The sequence below is a fragment of the Astatotilapia calliptera genome, chromosome 15 (genome assembly GCF_900246225.1).
Source record: "Astatotilapia calliptera chromosome 15, fAstCal1.2, whole genome shotgun sequence".
Taxonomy (NCBI): Eukaryota; Metazoa; Chordata; class Actinopteri; order Cichliformes; family Cichlidae; genus Astatotilapia; species Astatotilapia calliptera.
In genome coordinates, this window is record NC_039316.1 from 31,751,125 (window position 1) to 31,777,957 (window position 26,833).

Below are 26,833 nucleotides of genomic sequence, written 5' to 3' on the forward strand. Positions count from 1 at the left end.
AGTTTATTAAGTTTCCCCCTGTCCCTCTCTGCCATTCCACCACTCCAGCAGACCACAGCATAAAAGATAGCAGACACCACCACAGTGTCGTAGAAGAACGCCTTTAAAAGAGTCCTGTTCACCCCAAAGTATCTCAGCCACCATAGCAGGTGAAGACGACTTAGACCTTTTTTGTAAAGGGGATTTGTATTTGCGGACCAATCCAGTTTGTTACTGAGGTGAACACCCAGGTATTTGTACTCCTCCACCATTTCAATGTCCAAACCCTGGATGTTCACTGATGTAGGGGGGGACTTCTTGCTGAAGTCAGTCACCAGCTCTTTCGTCTTGCTGGAATTGATATGAAGATGGTTATGTTCACACCAGCTGACAAAGTCATTGATGATGACCCCCTGTATTCCAGTTCGTTTCCCTCTGACGCCTAGTCCACAATGGCGGTGTCGTCTGAGAACTTCTGGAGATGGCAAGTGTCTGTGTTATAACTGAAGTCTGCAGTGTACAGGTTGAAGAGGAAAGGGGCAAGTACTGTTCCTTGTGGGGCCCCCCGTGCTACAGACTACCACCTCAGACTACAACAACTTTCATTTCAAACAACTTTGCAACTTTTGTCACTAGACTGTGTCATTAGTCTGCACCACTTCTTCAAAAAAGCAGCAAGTTACACAGAATGTGAACTTTGCCAGAAATGCAAAAATAAAGTTCAGTCTTAGTCTTATGAAAAAAGAAATCCAGAAACTCATGAACAGAGATGAAAAAATATATAATTTAGTGAGAGTTTAATACTTGTCACTCGTAGTGGCTGCACTGAGCCTGTGGTTGCAGGCTTGATACCGCCATTGTCAAGTCATGTTCAATGTTCAACCTAGATCTATACTTTGTTTTCAGTGAGGCTCACTCCATCTCACAGAGGTAGGACGTGCCAAATAGAAGCAGAATGCCCACAGCTTTCTATCCATGAGTGGATGCTCCCTCTCCACACCAGCCAGACTCACTCGGGGTGGGTTTCGATGATAGATTTTCTGAGTAAAATCGATTTTAGTTTGAATAACACGATATCGTTCATTAAATCCTGAGTTCATTTTTAAATATAAATGTATTTTGCCAGAAACGCCAGAATCTCAGGTTAGAGCTTTTATTTTTTTTTCCTGCTGACGGTAATCTCCAATTTTCTTTGAAAGAAGTCAAGTGTCTTATGGATGTCATTGGGGTGTAATGTCTCTGAGTGTCTTATTAATTTGTTGGGCATCATACTGTCAACTGCCAGAGTTCTCAAACATAAAATACACACCGGTCTCTTTTCATCTCCTATCACATTCACCGTGAAACCAAGAGCAAGATACACTTCATCGTATTTCCTTTTTGCCTTATTATCAGCATTTGCCTCGTTTGTCTCAGATGCAACGCATGTTTCTCGTCAGATATCTCTCCATTTTAACGACCATCCAAACCTGTGGCTGCAGCAGATGCGCATATTATTATCGCAACTGCGGTGAATTTCTTTGTTCCACTGTGAAAGTGATTCCGATGCCCTTTTTGACCTTACAGGTCGGAGCCGTTTCAGTTGTAGGTGTTATTATTGCAGGAAAGGAAATCTCTATCAGCTGGGTGGCAGATGACTGATAGAGATTTCATCCTATTATTCATAAAAGCCAAAATCTTCTAACTGGTTACAAAAAAAAAAGATTGTCCCTTAGGTCAAATCTGTTTCACCTCTCACTAAAGTGTGAATGCTAACATTGGATCACTCTTACAACAGAAGGTGATCTCAGTTCCTTCAACAGTATTTCAACAGCATGACTTTAACATCATTCTGAAGGAGGCTGGAGACAATAAGCTGAATGGACCGTGCTCAACACCTCCATTGCTGAGGCTGTTGCAAGGCACTGTGGTTGTAAGATGGTACCTGACATGGCGATAATCCATGCACTGGATGGTGGACACCAGAGGTGAAGGGTTCCCTATCAAGAATCTCATACCCAGATTCTGCTTCCTCTACAGAAGATGTCATTGGGATTAAGGAGGTCCTGGAAATTTTCCTTCCAGTCAATTTTCTTTCCAAGCTCCTTAGATTAGTGATGGCAAAATGAAGCTTTGTGAATCACTGAAGCTGGTCTTGAAAAAGGGTTTGTTACTCGAAGCTTTTCGACACCGTCCTCGCTGGTGGCATCTGGTGGCCAAAAGTATGAAGAGCAGTGCAGCTTGAATCTACAAGTTGAACTGCTTCATTATGATTGCCCACTGTACAGAGCTGAGTTGACAGCTTCTGTTTAGCATCATGTGACTGTGGCGTGGGTGTGGTCTCTGGCCGGCTGCAGAGGAGGGATGACGCAGTGAGCTCCCGGGGCGGCGCAGGGGCGGGGTGAACAGGTGTGCTGGGAAGTGAAGGTGATTGTCACTCTTTATATGTTCGCAGTGACAGTCAGAGGCGGAAGAGTGGACGTGACAGCAGAGAGCGGGAGTGACTGTGTCCCAGTGAACCTGAAACCACAGTATTAATGAAGGTATTGCTGTCCCCACACCCGTGTCCTGTGGATGCTTTACAGGACAAACGTTACAGTGACAAAACAGTGTGATATCGAAATCTATCACTTCTAGGCTTGAACATAAAAGCCTTGCTTCATCTGGTGTGGTGTGGAGGATATTTTTTGGCACGTACCAACTGAGTATCATTTAAATGTCACAGCCTGAGTATTGTTGCTGAACATGTCCCTCCTTTTATGATTGCAGTGTATCCATTTCAAAAGACTGCCTCCAGCTGGATAACACGCAATGTCACAAAACCTTAAATCATCTCAAACTAGTTTCTTGAACATGACATTGAGTTCACTGTACTCAAGTGAGCTCTACAGTCATCAGTAGTGATGGTGACTATAGAGGCCAGTAGTGTATGAAGCAGAAAACAGTGACTCCCCCGTATCACTGCGTGTATCGTGGGGCGATCGTGGCTCAAGAGTTGGGAGTTCGCCTTGTAATCGGAAGGTTGCCGGTTCGAGCCCCGGCTTGGACAGTCTCGGTCGTTGTGTCCTTGGGCAAGACACTTCACCCGTCGCCTACTGGTGGTGGTCAGAGGGCCCGGTGGCGCCAGTGTCCGGCAGCCTCGCCTCTGTCAGTGCGCCCCAGGGTGGCTGTGGCTACAATGTAGCTGCCATCACCAATGTGTGTGTGAATGGGTGGATGACTGGATATGTAAAGTGCTTTGGGGTCCTTAGGGACTAGTAAAGCGCTATATAAATACAGGCCATTTACCATCGCTTTAAGAAAAACCATGAGACTGGTGCAGCTGCTGTGTCATACTGCAGTGAGGTGCCGAATTGTGTAGAAAGCACAACTAAGATGATAGGAGACAGCCTTTAGTGCTTACTTTTTAGCTTGTTGTGGAAGAACTCCGAAGCAACTACTAATGCCATCACCCAAGTCCAGCAATATCTCTCAGAGAGCAACATATCCAGAACACAGGATCCTCTAGTATACTGGGAGTATCAGAAACATTTACCTGTACCTCTACAGATTTGCTTTAAATTTTGATGTTACTAAAACCTCTCATTCTGTAGAAAAATTTGTAAACCGTGCCTTCTGCCCTCAGATACAAATACACAAACACTCCCACTGTCACAAGCACTTCTATTTCCTGTGTTCCCACTTATACTTGCTTACAAAAAAGATCAGTAAATTTAGCATTTGACAGACTATTAGTCAATCATATGTAGTTCTCATCTAATTAATGTGAATATATACACTTCTATTTCATCATCTGCTGGTTATGTAAAGACCATTCATCACTCATTTAGTCCAGATGTTGTAGTTTAGTCTCTAAGCTTTATCCAGGTTGCCTGCAATGAATATTTAATCCAGCAGATGGTGCTATTGAACACCTACACTCTTTCAGAATCAGAATAGTTGTTATTGTAGCAAAGAAACACTGAAGAAAACTTAGGTGCAATTCTCAGCACAACAGAAGCATGGTATTAGCATGGTATCTTCACTAGCCAAGCAGTATGCATTTCCCAGATCAGGTCCTCCCTGACCTTAACTCCCAAAAAGCAGAAGTCTGAGAGCCTCTCAACAGAAAACCGCTTGACAGTCAATGCCAGGATATAATTGATTTCTTCCTGAAATCAATGATCATTTCTACTTTTCTCATATTCTTATTTGTCTTATTGTGTACAAAATGCTAAAAGGTTAAAATGCTGCTGGCCCTCAGTCTCCCAATAAATAAGGTATAAATTTAAAAATGGTAGGTGGCTTCTTTCTTCAGTTAGCACATTCACAAAATGTTCAGAAAACTTGACCTCTGTCACTGAATTTGTAGTAGGAGCACCAACTGTACTGTGCCTCATTTTGGAGCTACTGTCTGCCCGGCCGGGTGATGATAAAACAGAAATCAAACTTCTCTATGATCTATGACCACCGTTCCAAAAAACACACTGACACTTACAACAACTCAACTTTATTGTTATATACTGCTAAAGGAATGCAGGACAGATTTCGCAATATATATTTTGTATGTCTCGTGTGTGGTCGGGTGGACACAGCGCATTCTTTCCACATCTATCATATCTGTAGCATGCACACATGCTAAAGCCACTCACATATTATCATCAAGATTTTTTCTGTCTGCAGTTCTGAGAATGAAAACTATGAGCTGACTGAAGGATTGAATATTATCCTCTGTTTCCGTTTTTAATCCAGTGTTTGCCCCAGTCCTCCAGAATTCAACTGAATGTAAATGTACAAGTTACTTTCCGAGGTGTTCCCTAAACAAAACACAATCCGCAGGAATGTTGCTTAATGAAAAGTCTAAGCTCTGTGCACAAACATTAAGCCAAATATAAACAAAAACTAGAATAAATAGATTATTAAATTATATACAACAGTTTACTGTTCATCCTCACTAAAGTTGTAGAAGCAAAACTGAAGCAGTTTTCTTTAGACTACAAAGACGCTGAAGGAGATGGAACGAAAGCCAATGTATTCTTCTGTCTGTGGATCCAGCAGCACAGAGATGAACAGAGCTTATACACAAGTGATTACAATGCCTCCACTTTGTGCCTTATTTTTACATTTGAGACCTTTGATTTGAAAAAAAAATTCAAGTTCTAGAACTTGAAAGTAAAATGATCAAGTTTCAGAAATGTGGAAGTTCATTTAGCTCTTTGTGCCCCTCCCACAGATGACGAACACACCTTCCAGGATTTTCCTGGATTGTTTTCCTTACAGAACACAAAGAGAATGAGTATGGAGTAATCAGATGTGACTTTTGAGTGACTGACTATTACCCAAAGCCAAAGTCATAAATCTAAAAATGTGTCCAAACTACAGCCGCGAAGATTTTTGCTTCATTTTCTGCTGTTTAAAAGAACTCCAGAGATGAGAGGAAGTATTAACATAACTGAGGGATACAGTCTGTGATTGAAGCAGTCTCGGTGTTCACACTCTGCTAAGCTGAACTGAATCAGCTTCAGGCCCAGCAGGACTCAGTTCACATAGGTAGAACAGGGTCTCCTCACTAGCTTCTGCCTCTGTCAGGGGCTCCAGGCGAATCAGCGAGCTGCGATGTGCCTGCTTCGACTCCAAGCTGGTGTCCACTATCTCTGATGACTTCTCAGCATCAATAGAAGCCACAGAGCTGGAAGAAGGCTCATGTTGGGTGCTTGAGGAGCCTGTGTTGCTGCCGTCTATGGCTAGATCCAGGTCTGGAGGAGGAATACAGCCATCGAGGAAAGCCAACAGAGGGCAGGTGGTGTACTGGATCAGCTGCTTATCTTGTGGGGGGAGCAACAAAAAACAAACTTTAAATATATCTGGTTCAATGAAGAAAAACACGTGAAACATCCTTTACTTTTCCTAACTTTATTAACAACATAACATTAATGATCATCTGCTCATGTCATAAAGAAAAGAGCTTCAAACAATCAACACTAACTAAACTTGTGAAATATTTGAATGTCTGCTCTCTGACGCCGATTTGGAGACACAATGTTGCAGGTAGAGAGAGTTGTTAATTAATTGTAATTTTAGATATTACTCCAAATCTTAATCAGCTGCTTATTAAATAAAACCAGCAAGTTCACACCACAGTGTGGGAAATAAAAGCTTAAATGGCATTATATGAAGTATCATTAACCCTAATAAAGTGTAATGTTTCAGTAGTATCATACCAAATTAAGTACTAATCTTAGGAAGATTGTTTTGCTTGTAACTGCTTATAACAGTCTGTATTACAGATTTACAGCACAAAACAGTGACGACTTTATAGCATTAACAATCAGTAATTGCCTACAGGATACTGAAAGTACATAGTTACTGTACATCTGTTGTATTGTAATTTAGAAAATAATGACATCCATATGCATCTAACTCATTTCAGCAGTACCTTTTGGATTTGCAATATATCCAATGGCTAATTTAAAACTATCTTTGGTTCATTGTGTAGTTTATCCTTACCTGTGTTATCTTCCTCACTCTTCCCTTTGCTCACCTCTGCTGTGCTCCCTTTGGAGGGCACATTCTCCTGAAGGGTGACATCACAAGACAGAAGCTTTAAAACAGACAAAAGCTAACAGCATAGATGTAAATTAGAAGTTAGAGAACAGATTTACATGTTCAAGAACAAATATTCTTACAGACAGGGAATGAGCTGCTGCCATATGTGGAACACTTGCAAGTGTCTCTGAGAAGAAAACTGGCACGTGCAGACTGGTGCAGCTGCAGTCTCTTCTTGCCGAGTGTGCAATCGATGCTATTAGTTTACCAGTCAATCTATGTTGCCACTCTCATCTATGGCCATGGCTTTTTGGTAGTGACTAAAAGAATGAGATTGTTGATACAAGCAGAGAAAAAGAAGCTTGCTCTGTAGAGTATCTAGGCCAGATAGTGAAGAGGTTAGCAGCTTGGTCATTCAGGAAGGACTTAAAACAAAAGTCCTCCCTCCAATTGAAAGCCCTGAGATAACAGAGTCAGACACTTGACTAGAACCACCTCTTAGGTGAGGTGATTCAGGCATGTCGAAACTAAGAGGAGACACACTGGCAAGACTATGTCTCAGCCAACTTGGGAATGCCTCAGCGCCCCCTCCCCCAGAAGAGCTTGGAGGAGGTTGATGGGGAGAGGTAGGTTTGGCTTTCCTGCGTCCCAGGGATGGACAGGCAGCAGAAAATGAATGGGTGGCTCCTTCCATATTTTTACCTCAAAATACTCCCATTACATTACCTTTATAGCAGTGGAAGTACCAATGGTCAGCTTATCCAGTTTTGGATAACACATCTGATCAGTTTGACTAAGGCTAGAAACCACCAATGACCTAAGTGGGTGTTTATGATGTGTGTGTGTATAATGCTATCTTACCTCTTGAGTATCAAAATCAATGCCACACTGTTTTCCATAAAGCATGGCCTGGAAGTCCTCTAGACTGCAGTCAATACTATCCAGATAGTCCATGAGTTCCACCCTAACAAAAAAAGACAAATTCACACACGTTAAATAAAATGAATGAAATGGAACACCATATTCACATGATCACATGACCAACATGGAGTTGTAGAGTTAAAATGTGACAGCACTAGACACTTAAATGTACTACATGCCTGTTCAGCTGTCTAGAATTTGGGGAATTTGTGGTTCGCATACTGCACACAGCACACAGCACACAGCAAAGTATTTAAAATACTAAAAACAGCAACGCACATGCAATGCTTTTACAATGTTACATATGCATCTTGTGCATAATCAGCCCCCTTACAATGTTGCTTCCATGACTCTGTACAGACAGCATAAACACAGCAACATATACTGTCAGTATGGATGGGTCAATCCAGCTTGGAAGGTCAGAGCAAGGGTATGTGCTAATTAGCTAAGATAAGGTTCAGTGTAATCAGTGTTCTTGGGAAACTGTGCCTGACCAGTCTAACACATGACATTAACCATAACTGATTTCCAGTGAAAGTTTATATGGCTTGCCAAAAACAATCTGTGATTTGTGCTGCCTTGCAGAAAGTGGTACTGTTGTAGTGAAAGGGTTTGGAGAACTAAGTGGCTAATCCAAGGACAGGCTGGCTATGCAAGACATCTCCTGGATGCACTGGTACGCATCTTCTGTGATGTATCCTCAGGTGTTTCAGGTCTCGCAACATCATACACCCTCGCCCAGGCGACCCAGCCGGGGGTGATCAGGCCCCAACTTGGTACCAGTAGCTGCCCATGGATCAGCCCTCTCAATCCACAGCCACCTTGTGGCTTTCTCTGCCGCTTTGTTCACAGCCTGGATAGCCCTCTTCTTGGCTGCCCCAGCCACTCCCAGTCGGCCCAGGACTTTGCAGAGTGATTGTCCTGCAAAGCCCCTACAACCCACTTCTATGGGCTCATAGATAGGGATGGGTATCGTTTAGGTTTTATCCGATACCGGTGCCAAATCGGTACTTTTGAAACGGTGCCGGTGCTCAAACGGTGCTCAAACCGGTGCTTAAAGAATGGAGAACACAAAATTGGTCCAAAAACCTCTCATGTTCAGCTGGTTTTTTGTAAAAAGATAACAATGTTAGCCTTTTCTGCAGCTATGGGGCATATATGGCATCACTCTTGGCTGGAAGCAGTGCTTAAACAATGGAAAAAACACAAACTTTGTCCTAAAGCTCTCATGTTTAACTGTTTTCCACTTTTTCTTTGGTCATTTTAGCCTTTTTGGCCAGGGTGAAGGGAGTATCTGCCATCAAACAAGAAGACAGCCGGATGTAGCTATGATGATGTTTGCTAGTTCACCTTACATGCATTAATGTAATAACGTGGTTAGCCTACTCAACGTAAATTACACACGAACATTAAGCTACTCACGCAGAGAAGAACGGCTGCCGCTGCATCATCATCCGTCATCATTTCTGCTACACTGGCAGGGCTCGGGGCCAGGACTCTCCTCTTCGGGGTTTTTGGGGGATATTGCTAACTCCGGGTCAGATAACAGGCAACCCACGCACAGTAGATGCGCTCGGTGTGAGGTCTGGCAGCAAGCTATCATACGGCGCATTTCTGGGCTTTTAAAAAAAACGCTATGCGTCGCCAGGTGTTTCATCGGATTCGAGGTGTTACCTCCTTTGACAGTATCACAGTATCAGCTTAAAGCACTTGTTGCAGGCTGCTGAGTTTGCATATTTTGCTGTGAAGTACAGCCAGACTTTTGACCGCTTTGCCTTGGACATTTTAATCTGTAGCTCTGCTCTAACAGAACGTACGTACCTGGCCCCGCCTACTATCCTCGGAAACGTAAAATTATTGGCTAGAAGTGTATCACAGCTCAGGAAAAAAAAAAGCACCGAAATAAAGCACCGAAATGTACGCTGCTTTTCGGTCTGGTTACTACCGTTTATGTCAGAACGGCACCGGACACCGGTACCCATCCCTACTCATAGAAAGTCTTGCAGCCCCTTCCCCTGCAGTCCTGCACTAGTTCCTGGTACTTTGCACGCTTTCTCTCGTTGGCCTCTTGAATCTGCTCTTACCAGGGCACTGTGAGTTCCAGCATGATCAGATGTTTTGAGGCATCAGAAATAATGATCATGTCTGGCCAGAGGGATGTTTTTACAATGTGCCGTGGGAACTTTAGCTGGTAAACAGCTAAAGAAACCCAGTATAAATAACTAGCAGGCAGAAAACGAAAGACTTTTTTTGGCCTCCACATGGACATTTCTATAACGCCTTGTTAAAGCTAAGACATTACATGTTACAAACATGGGAAGGGTGCATTTGATACTGCACATGTAATCCAATGATAGCTTTTAAATGTAACTTCTCGTGTAGTTCTCACTTGATATTAGGCTACTCGATATTTGGCTAGCAGAATTCCAGAGTTCATTTAAATTATTTGATTACCTGGGGCAGACCTAGCTTTAAAGCGTAGTTTACATATTTCAGAAACGTAGTGATCACTGTCCCGTGGAAACATCCAGTTGTGTGTCAACTATTTAGCTATTTTTGCACAGCCTGCTCCTGGGGTCTTGCCTGGTGTGGTTAACCCCAGCCTCTATCTACAGTTTACATGTGACGTCAGAGCTACTGGTGAGAAAAAAACCCAGTATCGTGCTCCTTTGCCCTCTAGCCATCCTTTGAACATATTTGAGACTTAGCCAAAATGCCAGCTATTGGATGGCCAGTGGAGAATATCTGGTTTATTCTCCTGGTGACCATCTCTCCGCTTCTTCAAGCAGGTGGCAAAGCCTGTGAGTGTTTGTTTGGCAGCTTCCAAGTCCTCAGGTATAGACAGCTTGCTGTACTTCTTAACAAGTGCACAAGACAACCCCAACAAGGTGGTTTTACAGGTGGTAGACACAGACCATCCTTCCCGACTAATTTTACTTGAGTTCTGCTTCTTGTTAAGTGTCCATTTCACTACTTGTAGCATGAGACGGTACCTGCAGCCCAGTAAAAGTGCTGTCTCATCTTTATATACACCATCACAAGACATTTTGATGTCACCCAGCATAATCTCAAGAATGTGCACAAGATAACAAAAGACAGCCCCCCCCCCCCAAAAAAAGCATCTATCCAACGGCAAGACCAATGTCTGCTTCTTTGTGCAAAGAACAGGAGGAGCACTGCCAGAGGCCGACAAAATGACCTCTACCTGGCTACTAACATTCATGTTTCTTACCAAATCATCAGTAAAAGACTCACGAGGGCCACAAGGGTCCAACAACATTAGAGTGACCCATATTCACACACCAGTTTAACTGACTATGCATTACACTACGATGATCCCCCGCGTAGTTTGGAAGATCAGTTTTTCACACAGAAGGATCTGGGTCACAGAGTATCTTATAACCAAGGGATGACCTCAGTGTAACCAGTCAGCCATCAGTTCCACATCAGCTCAGTGCTCCATTTAAATGTTTTGTTAACATCTGAAAGGCATCGATAGTCTTATTTGAAAATAAAAGTCTCACAATCTAAACAACCAATGAAGCATCAATATTCAGTGAGAATTTCGGTTCAAACTTACTTCCCCAACAGGTTGATGTTCTGTGATATTGCTGCTCCATTCTCATTCAAGATGGAATCCATCATTTTCACGGGGTCCTCAAGACTCAGCACTGAGGGTTTATTAAGCTGTAGGGCACTACTAGTTGTTCCACTGCTGTCTAGAGTGCTGCTCCTCTGACCGTCATCTGCTGCGGCTGCCGACACAGCTTCAGTGTGTTTGAGGCCTTCTGTAATGGTGGTGCACACCTCTGTTTCAGCTGGAAGCACTGGACAGCTCTCGAGCTCTACTTCCACAATTTCGACATCGCTGAAGGAAAACATATAGAATATATTTAACTATATGAATATATTTAAAACTTAACCTAAACACAACTTTCTAAAGTCAGTGTATTGTCATTTTACTTAACTGGCAAAGACTTTATGGCACTGGTTGCCATATACATCACCAGTCTTTAAAGTAAAATATTTAGTGGGAAAATTAACACCACAATGTTGCAATAATATGCAAATTATTTCAAACCTGTATTGAATTGAAAAATGAACAAATGTTGAAAGTGAAGTGTGTTGTTTTCCTCTTTTTAAAATTTATTATCATTATTTAAAAAATTTTTTTTTAGCAAAGCAACAATAACACAAGACAAGGACATACAAAAAGGAAAACAGGACGAGGTGAAAACGAGCCACAAGTGAAAAACCTCAATTTTTGGGACAACCAAAAGCAGCTGGTCGACTGATCCAAGGGCCCGCGAAGGAACAGAAATACATCAGAAAGATTTGCTAGGTATTTACCTGTTTTTCCTAATTGTACTGGAATCTGTGGACCTCATTTTTAACAATGAGTTTAATTCCAAATTATTTTCCTTATTTCACAAAGCTTTTTCAAACTGATTGGTTGCAAATAGATTTATAGTTCTGTCATTTTGTGCTTCACATTTGATTTCTTGTTTGGTGTGTTTTTTATTTGATGCATATGAAGCGATCATGCCATGCAGAACTGCTTTTTTAGTTTCCCAAATAAGTATTTGGGGAATCATTTATGTCCACCAAAGGATGTAATTGATGCATGCAATGGTGCATCACTCTTTACACTTTAAGTGTGACAAACATATTTAAAAAAACAAACAAACAAACAAACAAAAAAAAAAAATTGGGGGGGAATCAAATAGTTTTTCACACCACTGTAACTACTTCACAGCTACAAAGAGCTCAGCAAGTATGATGGGTCTTGTTTGGTAGCAACATGTCATGTAATGACACTATATAGATTGTATTGATGCAAACTGACTATTCCATTGTTCAGTGTAGCAGGTTGGAGTACCAATTCAACATCTTCAAAGGCACTTGACAGAGCAAAGCACACCTCTACTACAGCTGTTAAGATGTTACCATCTGATGTTATAAGGGCAGAATGCTAATGCCTTTCAAGAAGTCTTAGGTAAATCGTCTTACCCTTGCTCGTAGGCTTGTGACTCTTCTGTGATCTCCGACGTTACCTCTCCATCATTCTCAGGCAAGTCACAGATAATGACATCATCAGACAGCTCAGAACCCTTTACGCCATTGATACTACTGACAGAGGACTTAACACGGGGCACAGAGAGATTCATGACTTTAGAAAAGATTGTTTACAGAGCTCTTACAAGATGATATAATCAACATGCCAATGCTCAACTTTAGGACCACGCACGCACGCACGCACGCACGCACGCACGGCAAGGTGAACAAAACCCTTAAAGCGGAACATTTCAACTTTAAATTGCAAAGAATTTGGGAATATCATCATCTGTTGTTCATAGTCTTAGATGAATGAAATCTGTACGCAGAGAAAAATATAAAAGCAAATTTTGAATAGTCAATAACTTTAGGCACTTAGAGCCACAGCCTCAAGAGTAGACAGTTCTGCTGTGGCAATCACTGCCTGCACAAGCACATCTGTGACCAACGGTCAGGGGCAGAGTTCTTCACTGCATCTACAAATACAACTTAAAACCTTAGTATGCAAAGAACAGCAAAACTGGGATCCATCCCAAAAAAAATAAATAAAACAAACTGTTTTGAATTTGTATTTGATCATTTAGTGTGACTACTGCTCAGGACGTCCAGCACACTTTCTATTAAATTAGAAGGTGAGTGATTCAGTCTGGCTCCTCTAGTTTGAGTCCCTGAACTACCCCAAAGCATCAGTTTATAGTGAGTGTGAGTGTTTGTGTGCTTGGCAAAGTACTTGGACAGAGAATGAAGTGCCTGTATGACAGGATTTGTGAATGGATGAATGAGGCTTGTAGTTATAAATATACTTCTCTTACTCTAATTTTACCAAAAAGTTAATAAATACATTCATTCTTACATGGAAAAACTCAGTACCTCTCTAAATTAATCAGACCATCAGATTAATTGAATTACAATCAGGACTTTCAAACTAAATGCCAAGAACCTGTGTCAACACAGGAAGCCAGTCGCTTGTCTTGTATTGCTTTGGTTTGGTTAGTTGCTGCAAATCAGCTACAGCAACATGCTGAAGACTAAGGCCAGCCACATAAAAAAACTACATATTAAAGAGACCCACAAGAGCAGCAGCTCGTGATTGACTTGTTAATGAGATAGTACTTGGTGTTGTTATCCTGAAATACACGTTACCATTGTGATTGTAAAATTAATTATGTTCAGTTAGATAAAATATTTGCAATGGCTAACATTATAGAAATTTTCATTTTTCTGCTGTGGTACAAAGTTGGGTATTGAGTTCAGAGTTACTGTATTGGTAATCATACAGGAAACATTTCTGGTATCACTAGACTTCTAATTTATTTAAGGCAGCACTTAAAAAAAATACTTTTGAAAAGCATAATGTGAACAGTAACCATTCTTTACTGACCTGTTCAACACACACTTTGTCATCATAGATCTGGTGAATGAATTTGGGCTTCTTCCCATTGCCATTCATAAGAATGGGCCTGTTTAAAAACAAAGACAAAAACTGTGATATGGTAGTCCTTTGGAAAACATCTTTATTGTTAAAAGTTCTTATTTGTTGTACCATTGTATTTAATGGCCAACCCTTTGTTGAAAACCAAACTAATATTTTATGTCACTAGTAATCAATAAAAAAGCAGCTTTATCATTTGTATAATTTAAACTCACAAAAAGTTACACTTTGAAACACCTACAACAGTAACTTTATTAGTATGATATTAGTGTTATACTAGTGAATTATTTTTATCACATACGCCTTACATAAAACTGACAACCCCACTTCCAAAATGTAATTCAATTTTCTTTTGCCTCGAGGCGCCTTGTACAGTAAGTATAAATGCCCTACAATAATACAAAGAAAACCCCAACAATCATATAACCCCCTTTGAGCAAAGCCCTTTGAAACAGTGGGAAAGAAAAACTCCCTATTAACGGGCAGAAAACTCCAGCAAAACCAGGCTCAGGGAGGTGTGGCCATCTGCTGCGACCGGTTGGGATGAGGGGATGAAGACAATATGAAGACCAAAGATGAATATAACTAATAATTAAATGTAGAGGTGTATAAACACATAGTGAGTTTAGTCAAAAAGAAACCCTGCATCATGGGAATCCCCCAGCAGCCTAGACCTTTAGCAGCTTAACTAAGGAAGGATTCAGGATCACCTGATCCAGCCCTTACTATTGTATACTGTCAAAATGGAAAGTTTTAAGCCTAATCCTAAAAGTAGAGAGGGTGTCTGTCCTCAGTAGTCAACATCACTACAGGATTAGTCGTCTGCTTGCCCACCACTGGTGTCTCCAGTTGGTTAGCCATCACCAGTCTGTCTGTATCTGTAAGTACCACAGGATCCTAGCCTGGGGACCCTTACTGGAAACAGTAAGGGTACTTTATCCACGAGCAGTCTTACTTACCGCTTACCACACAGTTTTTTTCCCCTCCCTAAATTACATCTTGACCGTTACTTTTGTTACTATTTATTTATCTTTAACACACAAGGTTTTTGGCAACTTATTAGTATAGGGGTGGTCATCTACTAATCAGAAGGTTTGTGGTTTGATTCCTTACTGTGCCAGTCTGCATGGGCAAGATACTAATTCCAAGTAAGCACTTACAGCAGAGCAGAAATGCATTAAATCAGAACCAGTCCATTTACTATGTATAGCTACTTACTGTAAAGAATTAACACTGTAAACTCACCTTTTACGTTTTAAATTCAGGATGCGGTTGTTCTGCACCAATGTAACAATAAAATGGAGCAACTGAAAAAAAGACCAGTATGAAAAATTCAAGCCTGACATGAACACTTCATCGCTTTTCATCTCTGTATTTTTAATACATGCTGATAAAGGTTTTACGTCTGGCTGCTGAAAAATTAGGTGGTAAAAGAAACGGGATAAATCACTAAAAAACTTGTTTAGCTTTCAATGTACCAAGTAATTAGAAAGAGTCTTTTAATAGAATAGAATAGAATAGAATTCAACTTTATTGTCATTGCACATGCACAGGTACAGGGCAATGAAATGCAGTTTGCATCCATCCAGAAGTGCTTTAGTGATAATAACATATCAACAACATAACATGAATAATAAGGCATAATATTATGACATTTATTACAAAAGAAGTTCAACTTTAAATTCAGTATAATCTAATGAAGATACAATCATAACTTATGAATACAGTTCCAAATCATATGACTGCTGACCTTTTTGATGAGCTGTTGTTGGTGGGCATGTTTCTGTCTCAGATCTGATAACTCTCGCCACAGAGACTCGTTCTCTCTGAAAAATACGATTTTTGCAGTCAACAGATTGGACTACAGGACCAGCTGTCACCTGTAAGATTCAGTATTCGATTACACAGTCTTGCATTCATGTAAGAATTCCTTCCTGATACACTGATCAAACACAATCGGGTTATTACATCTCAAATCAGCACGAGCTTACTGCTCAACTCTCTCTGATCTGCATAACAATTTTAATGGAACATATATAGTTTATCTATTTTAACTTCAAATATAAAACACTTTAAGAGATGTGTTTTCATGCCTTTGTTCTGGCACAAACAGGAATATCTCAAAGGTATATTTTTTGACTTATTTCTCCTAAATGACAGGTCCTGGTGCATTTTGATAGCAGGAAAGACGAGTGAAAATTACAGGCTTTTATGCGCAATGGCCATTGAGATGTTCACTTTGAAACACTGCCAATGTGCAAAAAAGAAACAATGTTTTAAAAGTGGATGGAACAATTTAACTTTCTGGTGAGAAACCTGTTATTTAGTTGGGTGTTACTTTAACATGTAACTACCACTTCATCCAGCAGGCTACACGACCAAGCTCTGTGATTGACGGTGACCTGTTCAGAACATACATAGTGTCAGGTGTGATAGGTTTCTGTATTTTTGTTGTGTTAAAAAAATGATACCAATAACAATAAGAAATACAAATGACTATTTACTGACCAAAACCTTTACATGCAACTTCTCCAGATGTGTTGGTTTGCATCTGTTGGTTTAAAGCCCTACACTCACCTCTTGAGTGTTGCCAACAGGGCATCGATGTTCTCCTGTTTGCTGTGAACACTTTGAACACTTGCCAAAATCTTGGTCAGGTCTTCCTGTCGAATCTTGTTGTCCTCTGGTCGAGCATTAGAAACCTGAAAAACATAAAGCATGACTAAGTCTTGTGCTTAAAGGACAGCAAAGTTGTGATCTGCCACAATGGATCAGAAGACTGAGCAGATGGTTTCATCAACAAACTCTCTCTGAGATGATTTAGCACAGCTGAGACTATTTGCGAAGTAACAGTTGTTACTGTCGTCCTTGTAATGACACTAAACAAATAGAGGGGTCCAAATGTGACTGTGGTATAGGCTAAATGTAAAAAAAAAAAAAAAATTTTGGAATGACATTTGAATTTTCTGACTGAAAATCATTTTTTGATTCAGAAAAAAAGGAAATGGTTTGCAAAATACTTTGTTCCATATTTACTTCCTAAAACAAGGCAGCATTTCAATCGACTGGAGCTTCTTAACACATGGTTGTGTATGATAAATGGAAATGGACTGGTTCTTATATAGCGCTTTTCTACCCCGAGCACTCAAAAACACAACTTGCCTCATTCACACCAGCGCCTCTTTCTACACTATCAGAGTCTGGCTGCACGTTGCATTACCATTTTCTGGAAATCCCCCAGAGATCAGGAAAAAAACAAAACATGGGTGCTGGCCAGCGGTACTCCTCAGCCTCCTAGTAGATGCACCTATGGTATCAATTTCAAAATCTTACATCGCTTTGTTAGCAATCACCTGATTTTCAGAAAACTTGAATTCTGACCTTGACCTTGAGGTCGAGGTCACTAAGATTTTAACTGCTCCATGATTTTTAGTAGATGCATCTATGGCATCAATTTCAAAACCCTAGGTGACTTCCTTCTTGGGTTATTGCATTCACAAATTGGCGTGTCCATGTTGCCAGCCTGCCCCGCAGGGTGACAATATCACATGAGCTTTTCACAGCTGAAGGGTAAAAACGTTTGTTCCTTATGCTACTAAGGATTATACCCTCTTATGTTACTCTTCACTGTTTTACAGTTAGTGGAAAAATGTCAGAACTCTCATATCATGGAACTGTAGTTCAGCAGCCTCAGTTTATCAGTAAGAAGCACACAATTTCAAATGGACTAAAACAAATTCCCTGACAAACTTGAAAGTGTCTTCTCTCAACCTAACTAGAAGACAATGGAAGCTGTCATTTGCATCTTACATTTAGACTCCTAATGAAATTGTATACATTTGAAAAATATGATGGTGAAGGTCAGGAGGTTTCCAAGGAGCAGGAGGATGTTTTTGACAAACAACAATCAATTTTTTAAGTCATCAAGGTTTGGGACTCATAGATACTGGCAGCTGTCTGAATCATGGGGGTAACTTTAGCTACATTTTTACATGACACAATGGTGGAAGACACCACCTTCCTCTTGATGTTCTCCAACAGATCATCTTGTCCTTGTCTGAAGTAGGGGTGCTGAAATTCCACTGGACCGTCTCTCTCCTGTTTCACAATGCCTGTATCAATGTGCATCACCTTACGGAATCCATCTACACACAGACACAAAGAACAGGGAAGAAAAACAAACAATCAATTGACCCTGGATTTCAAGTATATATACAGTATACTGACACTTGTACAGTCATACGATCAAAAACCAAAAACTTAAAATTATATCATAGATTTCAGTGTTTTGTGACTTTTGCCCCCTCTAAGTCCATAGCTTGTAGTCACGTGACTGACTCGATGCCTGGTGGGAGCTCCACTAATTACCCTATTATTCTAAGGTATTTACCTTACAGTATAAAAACAAAAGCAAGTGCTGCTGTGATTTGGACGATAGAAATAAAATAAAATTTTGTTGAATTTATTAAAAGTTAACAGTTTGAAAGACAAAATATTTTTACTATATGAAGGTGATTCTCAAAGAGCTATGAGCTGAAAAGTTGGCAGGATCGGGTGCAGCATTTCTTTTAAGAATAAAAAAAAAAAAAAAAATCTAAATTTGAGAAAACTGGACAAGTGACCCGAGGACACTCGCTCAGGGGAAGAGCCACCACTGAAACCCACAGGAGACCCGCCCAGTTCCAATAATTCACTCCATGGATGATACACTCAGCCTTTGACCACGTGATGGAAACTGATGGTCAAACGGTGCGCCCTGATGGAACGCTGACAATGGCCATATGGCACATTACAACCCAATGGCTGGTTGTTGTTACAGCAACACGGCCAAGCGTCCCTTGATGTTATTAGTATGCGACACAAACGCTACAACAAAGGTGGACGTCGAGGCGATGAGTTACCTGCTGCTCGCTATGTGGCTTTTTGTCAGATGACCACAGCATTGTTTTTCTTGCCATTTTCCTTGTTGCTGGGTTTCAAAAATGGCAGCTTTGATTTTTGAGAACAAGACTCTCTCATGACTCATCGAGTGACGCCACTGATTAGCCAATGGGTGGCATGGAGTCTTTTTACACCAGATTTCAGTACCTTCTCAGATCACTTTGGAGGTACTATTTTAGTACCTGGTACCAGGTACTATGGCCTAACCCTGAATACAATGGCATTTAGAAACATGCCCTGCCCTACAGGTTAAAAGACAAAACATAAAAGACAAAACTGTTCAGAAAGAATTGGTAGAAATGCTGAAAATGGGAGTCACAGAACTGTCACACAGTGCCTGCTGTAGTCCCGTGATTCTAGCCAATTTTATTGTTACATTGGTGCAGAACAACCGCATCCTGAATTTAAAACGTAAAAGGTGAGTTTACACTAGGGCTGGGCCATATTATACCGTTCACGGTAATACCGGTATAATGTTAGGCAATGATAGGAAAATGAAATGAGTAAAACGCGCATGCGCAGTGCCTTTGTTTTCATACGCACATGGCCGATTGTTGAGTGAAACAGATGAACCAGAATTGGTTTGTAAAAATGGTGCAACTTCAGTGATGTGGAACTGGTTTGGTGTTTGTCCGTCAGATACACGACAAAGCACATTTTTTTGCAGAACATGCAAGCGGCCGTTGTTATTGTCGTATTTGTCGGACTAAGATGCTCTTTAGTCTGGTAGTAATCTGAGTCCTAAACTCCGTATGCTTCAGGTCAAACGAACACTGCAGCATCACTGAGAGTTAAAAACTGTCTAAATTCTTTCATCTTTAATAAAACGATCAGCATTGCTGCTTTACCAGGTGTAACTATGAAGTTTAACTTCCAGGCATCCATGAAAACAAAATTTATTACATTTAACGGAGTTAGAAGTTAGCAGGAAGCTAGCGGAACTTAGCTCGCTAGTTACCTAAGCATGATATAGCATGTTCTGACTGAGAGATTTCTGAAAAAATTCAAACGTACAGCTCTGCTATCACTTCCAACATAAATGAAGACAGGAAACTAAACAGCAGTGACGTTTGTAGGGTTACTGAAGTTGGGCTAACTGGTATATAATGATGTGCTACGTGATCGCTAGCGACACAGCTATGTTAGCATAACATAAACAGTGAAGCTGGAGGACGAACACTAACACTTTTCCACTTATAAAAGTTAACGTTAAAGTTCCTGATAGTTAGAGACAAATGCAATCGCATGGCAGGATGCTGTAAATGGACCAAACTTCAGTCAGGAGAACAACTGAGATAATTCATCCACAATACGAGGTTAGCCATTAATATACTGCAACAACATGGGAATAGCGCAGCTGCCAGAGAATTCAACATTAATGAATCAATGGTACAGAAGTGGAGGAAGCAAGAAGAATGAGTTTAATAAAGTTTGATTTATCTGACTGCTTTGTTTCGCTTAATGTGCCTTATAATCCCGTGCACCTTATGGTCCGAAAAATACGTACTGCACACTGCAGTTTAATGTTGCAAAGCACCTCTTTTTAACTTCAGTGGATATTATACATGGTTATGCTCAGGATATGTCAGCCCATTTCTACTGGAAATGCCTTTTGGTTAAACTTTCAGCAAGGAATTTGCATTTGCACTGTTACATTTTTATAAAGCTTTAATGTACATAAAAACCAGCTTCTTGTTTAAGTGGAAATAAATGGAAGGTTGTCTTTTTGTGCTAGTAATGTTGTGGAGTTGTATTTTGTCTCGCATCAATTATATCGTCAGTTATATCGTTATTGCAAATTTTCAAATATATATCGTGATAAATACTTTTGGCCATATCGCCCTGCTCTAGTTTACAGTGTTAATTCTTTACAGTAAGTAGCTATACATAGTAAATGGACTGGTTCGGATATAATGCATTTCTGCTCTGCTGTAAGTGCTTACTTGGAATTAGTATCGTGCCCATGCAGACTGGCACACTAGCCAGTGACTGAGCATGGCACTGAATAGATTGTCTCCTAGGAAGCAGGTAATACTTGCAATATGCCATGTGGTTACTATACTATCCAGCAGTCTCTAAAATTATCCCAAGTGATAAGGAAATGAGACTAGGAGTGAAATAATACATCATACTGATTGCTTTTGCAATAAGGTCAGGGCTCGCAAAATCGCTAGCCCGACGTCCCAGGGCTAGCGATTTTTCCAGTCGGGCTACCAAAATCTCTCTCTGCCCTGCCCGTTGGGCTATTGTAGGAAGGAAAAATATATGTCAATGCTTTTGCATTCTTTCGGAAATGTAGCTGGGTAATTATGTCATTGGCATCGGTGAGCCACTGTCAATATGTGACATATTGAAATCGCGTTTGAATTTGCGCTTGTTTTTTGCTTTCACTTTGCAATTGCGCGAACTGTGTATAGAGAGCGACAGTACTGTTTGGTGAATGACGATAATTTGTGCACCAATTCCTCTGACATCGTCTTATCAATCGTTAGCTTACTATGCAAACATGACAAGTGAAATCTCCCGCAGCTTAAACATGTGCACAGAGAATCGCTGAGCGTTATGTGAGTGCGTGTGTAAAAGCAGCAGGATATATATTTTAGTTCTGCTGAGCCAAATAAGACAGGTCAGGGTGAAGAAGTGACAGCCAAAGAAAAGCTTACCACAAAACGGAAAAGTTATGACAAATCAGACTATAAGGCAAAAAGAAAGTGCAGCTTTATGGTTTCATGGACAAAAGAATTTCTGTGGCTGCAATATGACGAGCTAAATAACCAGGGGTGCACATAAGTGGTCCGCAGGTGCGCATTCGCTGTCAAAATAAAAAATGCGCACAAGATAAGAAGTTGCAACGCGTGTTTGCGTACACAGGATTTTCTGGAGGAGGACAGACATTTGTTTAGAACTCTTAAAGATATCGAAGAAGCTCCTTTAAGATAAGATAAGACAAGATAAGATAAGATAAGATAAGATAAGATAAGATAAGATAAGATAAGATAAGATAAGATAAGATAAGATAAGATAAGATAAGATAGAACTTTATTAATCCCTCGGGTGGATTCCTCTGGGAAATTCGACTTCCAAAAAGCACAGCAACGACCGAAGTCATTTAAGCAATTACTGTGATGTTCCTCCACCTCCAAAGAAATGTCAGAAGGAGTCCGAACCACAAAAGAAGCACGTATTCTCGGAAAAGTGGTTGCAGGAGGTGAGCTGGCTTCAAACAAACGATGAACGCACAGAGATGTGGTGCAGAATGTGCCGTGAAAATCCCACTCTAGCGGACAAAAACAGTGCTTTTTATATGGACGCAAACGCACGTTGCAACTTCTTATCTGGTGCGCTTCTTTTATTTTGACAGCAAATGCGCACATGCGGACCACTTATGTGCACCCGTGTAAATAACATAATGTTCTGCCGGGTGTGTTGTTGGTTTTCCCTCGATTTCTGAGTCGACAAGCGCCTTTGTTACTGGGACCAGTCATTTTAAGAAAGGCCCCCATTAGAACCCATGAGAAATGCAAGAAATGCATTATTGCTCAGTCTGCAATATCTTTCCCAGAACAAACACCAATTGCAAATAACATACTAAAAATAAACCTGAAAATCAGTTTAAAACAGCGTACTATGTTGCAAAGAGTGAACTACCACTGGCAAAATTTAGCAGTCTTTGCAAACTTCAAAAAGCAAATGGCCTAGATCTTGGTTCCACTTGCCTCTTACCCGTGACTTCAGTGGAAATTTCAAATTCAGGATCTGACACAGACTGATTCATGTCCTACACAGTTCTTACAAGTTCATAGAAGTTTCTGTTCAATTAGAACCAAGTATTTGAGTTGATGATTGTAATTTTTATACAATGTTGTAATTTGTGTTTCAACAATTTTTTGATTAATGTTTTGTTTCCTTTACAATATTATACTTTAATGTATAATATTGTAAAGGAAACAAAACAATCAAAAAATTGCTCTCTTTTTTATTTGGGCTACTTAAATTTATTTTGGGCTACCAAAATTGAAGAGTCCCTGCCCGAAGGGCTACCAGGGATTTTGAAATTTTGCGAGCCCTGAAGGTCATGGATAAGATGAAGCAAAATACGTTGTTGTTTTTTTTTAATGCAACTGCTCTAAAAACACTACCCTATCAGTTTCACTTACTTAACACTTCATTAACCTTTATAAGGGGGTACCTACAAAAAAGGAGGACAAACGGAATGCCGTCATAAAGCTATTGTGATATGTCACAGAACAACAGTTTCAGGGACAACTTCACCAACAAGGTGCATGGAGTATCTGAAAGACTGAAGCTCATGCTACACTTGTAGTGAAGCCAACAGCTTTATTACGACCATGGCATGTGACTCTGATAAATGCCACAGGACATAAGTTGATGTATCGCAGCCTACTCCATGGTTCCCACCCTAAATCTGACTATAATAACTTAAAATGTGAAAAAACAAAGGCATATAACAAACAACTGTGAAAGTAATCTGCAAATTAGTTGTAATCAATGGCGGTCTTGATATTGTCCATGCATTTTTGCTAGGTGGTCTAGTGGATGGGTGTTTAAACAATAACCTGATTGTGATCTTTGCACAGAAATGAATGAAGTGAACTGACATGTGTGTTACTACTTACAAAGCACCTGCGTAGCTGTCTAATACACAAAAAGCCAAATTCAAACAAACTTCTTCAGCAGAAAAAAGGACACCTTTCAGAAGCAGAATGCGTTTGCTTTGACAGCTACAGACCAAGATGAGGTAACGAAAGCATTCTTACACATGTTGAGCTGCCTGATGAAACTGGCCATGTTATTGTGCTTGAAAAACTTGGGGAGGATCTCTTTGGCGAAGCGCTGCTCATCCAAAACTAGAAAGCTGTTGCCCTCCTGGAAAAAAAAAATCAACACTACGACAGTGAGAACGCACCTTCAAGGACAACTGGAACTATTTTAGCGTGTACGTAATTACACACAAACACAATTATCAACCTGTAGAGGCCAAAATTTGAAACTGATCCTCGCATGCAGGGACTGGTTCTGTATGCGTAGGCTAGCTAAGCAGCAGACACGCAGCAAAGAAAAATTACTGGCTAGCTAATAGTTTGTTTTTAGCTTTGCACAATGCAATTTGTCGAATACATGTTATGAAAATCAAGGATGATCACATCCTGTTGTTAATTTTGATTACCGTTTTTTAAATTAAGGTTATTCTCGCTAGCTAAATGTTTTGTTTGCTTTGGCATTTAAAACTAGCATGCTAGCTGTATGCAGCTTTAACTTTACCTGACTCCAGCAAATAAATTCATTGGTGTCTGTGTCCTCGACCAACGTCCACAATTTAGTGAGGAAAGCTGGGACATTCGAGTTGTGTTTCATATTGCCAATTTAACGACAGGTACACTTCGAAATTTAAAAACCGTAATATAAGGTTTGTTTTGTAGCCTATAAAAACGCTGGTCAAGTCTTGCTTTAAGGAAAACGCCAATGGCGTACAACTTCCGGTTCTAGTAAGCAGGAGCTGATTGGTCAAAAACGATTTTACGTAAGCCTTCTCACGTGGAGTTTCATGCAAACAAAAGAGAGGCTTTGCACATCGGTCTCCGTCAAGTCCATCGTTTACTTTTTTAAGGGGGGGTTCCAGACTCTACTCGGAAATCTCGATTGGTCCCGCAAACGTGTCCGTCCATGTACACGTTTCCGATAGGACGGGGAGGGTGCGGGGATCACCCAGCCCGTGCTCACGTGCAATCCAGCGGCGGAGCCAGGAAATTCTCAGTGGGGTGGTCAGGATGGATCGCTGGCATACATGTTTCACAACCACCACACACCTGCAATATTTGGAATGCAGGTAGTGGTGAAAAAGATCAAATAACTGTTGTACTTATATCGTGCAGATAAAATAACAAAGAACCATGCACTATACAAATGTAGCACAATTTACAGACAGTTGTAGTGTGTGTGTGTCACTACTGTTCTGAGAGGAGATTTCCTTAAAGAGCAATGAAAAGTTATTCATTCATTCACAAACAAAAAAGAAAATCAAAGTACATTCTGGTATCAGTACCAGAATGTACCTGAGAATAAATGAATAAGTGTCATGAAACATGGTGTATTTTGATTAATAGTACTACTGTGGTTGTTGCATATTATTGGAGTAGATGTTTATACGGCGAGCTGTCCAGGGTGCACCCCACCTCTGACCTTATGGCAGCTGGGATAGGCTCCAGTTGTGACCATGAAATGGATAAGTGGAAGAGAATGGATGGATGGAAGTTATGTACTTGATTAATCTACAGCATTACATCATATTTTATAAGGACGTTATGTGCCTGTCTCATCTTTGCCAGGTTGGTTCCTGCTTTTTTTTCTCTCCCAGTGTAAAGGAGTGTAAAAACTGGCTCAAGGCTGTCTTTGTTGGAACATAATTACTGCAAGACTACAGTTAAAAACACAGATTTACAGATGAATGGTCACCAGTGATAAAACTATATAAGAATAGTAGATGCCTCTTATAGTTCTTTGTTTGTACTTTCTTGTTTGTTTGTATTTTTTTCCTTTCCTGTCCTCCACTGGTGATGGTACTCATGAAAAAAACATTATCTATACAAATGGGAATCAATAATTTATAAATAAATTGATATAATATAGAAGGCTTGGTTTTCTAACCAAGAAATTAAATTGAGAAGTGTTTTAAGGGTTGTATATGTTTATTTTCATGTTTTGCACTTTCTTTATGTTTGGTCATGTATGTGGATGAATGAAGTAAGTTAAAAATAAATTCTGCTCTGCCTAGTCTTCATTTATCAGAAACATGCAACTGAGCACACCTTGTCTTCTTACGTTCAGACAAATGTAGTGGAGCCAATATATTAAAATAACAACATTTGTCTCTTTTACATGCAATACATCCAAACATATTGTGTATGGATGCATTTATCTTTGAGATGAAGATATAAAGTGATATGAAATAGAAATAAATGCACCTTGAATTTTCACTGAAATCTAATGACTGCTGAATCTGTGGTGAAAAAACATGTCAAATGTTTGTGTTTTTGATTATTAATATTCTTCAGTTTAGTTAGTTTCTGGTTTTCTTTAATGATTTTTAGATCTTAGGTTGTGTCATTGTGCCTCCCTTGTGCTCCATGTGTCACATCTTAATCAAGTTATGTTTTCATGTCTGTGCTTCTCGTGGTTTCCTTGTCTTTTTTTTTTTTTTTCCCGCCTGTCCCGTTTGGCTCTTTTGCCATCAGAATTATTGTCTAAAGGCAAAGAAAGATGCCCAACGGATTTACTTTACCAAATTGACCATCCCAGCCTTGCCGTGATGGTCCATTTGATTCACCTTTTATTGTTTATTTTATTTTCACTTGCTGAATACGGGACAGATTTGACTGGGGGAAAGAAGGGGAGAAAGAAAGAGGGAAAGAGAAACAGCTGAGAAGAGGGACGGGGGAGAAGGGCAAAAAACAAAAACCAACAGAATGGGCAGAAAAAAAAATGCATATATCGATCACCTGGATCACCTGTTGAGAAAGAAAAAAGAAAACAAACAGAAGAGAACAAGAGTAATAGAATAAACAACATCACAATGATATATGGGAATATGACAGTAAATACTAAATATTAAACATTATTGTGCAGCACATAAGATCAACAGAACACAGTGTGCTTTGAGGTAGGAGCCAAAAAGGGTGTAGTTTGTGGGTGTGATCACCCGTGTGTACACCTGTGAGCATGGACGCGCTTTTTTTTTTCAAAAGGTTCCTTCATGTAATGATCTGCTAGAGGGTGTGGGGGGGCCACAGCCCCGTCCTCCAGGGCATGAAGCAGGTATGGAGGAGATCAAGACTCCAGACATCCAGAGGCCCCCAGAACACAAGAGACCAAGGAAGACCGACAGAGGGGCAGCCGTGCCACTGTTCCAGAAAGAGCTGAGGAGAGTCCCAGATGAGGGCTCACTCAGCAGCCGCGGAGCAGAAGCCAGGGGGAGTCGCAGTG

General features: G+C 40.4%; 1 protein-coding gene across 1 annotated transcript; it reads right to left on the reverse strand.

Moving 5' to 3' along the window:
- Nucleotides 1-4,431: 4,431 nt before the first annotated feature.
- hsf2 (heat shock transcription factor 2) lies at nucleotides 4,432-24,420 on the reverse strand. Its single transcript, XM_026142399.1, has 12 exons — nucleotides 24,116-24,420; nucleotides 23,611-23,719; nucleotides 17,909-18,036; nucleotides 16,469-16,593; nucleotides 15,642-15,717; nucleotides 15,137-15,198; nucleotides 13,841-13,919; nucleotides 12,415-12,545; nucleotides 10,985-11,272; nucleotides 7,345-7,447; nucleotides 6,445-6,511; nucleotides 4,432-5,762 (listed from the first exon to the last, which is right to left on the reverse strand). Exons 1-12 carry the CDS (start codon nucleotides 24,206-24,208, stop codon nucleotides 5,428-5,430), a joined length of 1,596 nt encoding a protein of 531 aa, XP_025998184.1. The 5' UTR covers nucleotides 24,209-24,420; the 3' UTR covers nucleotides 4,432-5,427.
- Between the last annotated feature and the right edge of the window lie 2,413 nt (nucleotides 24,421-26,833).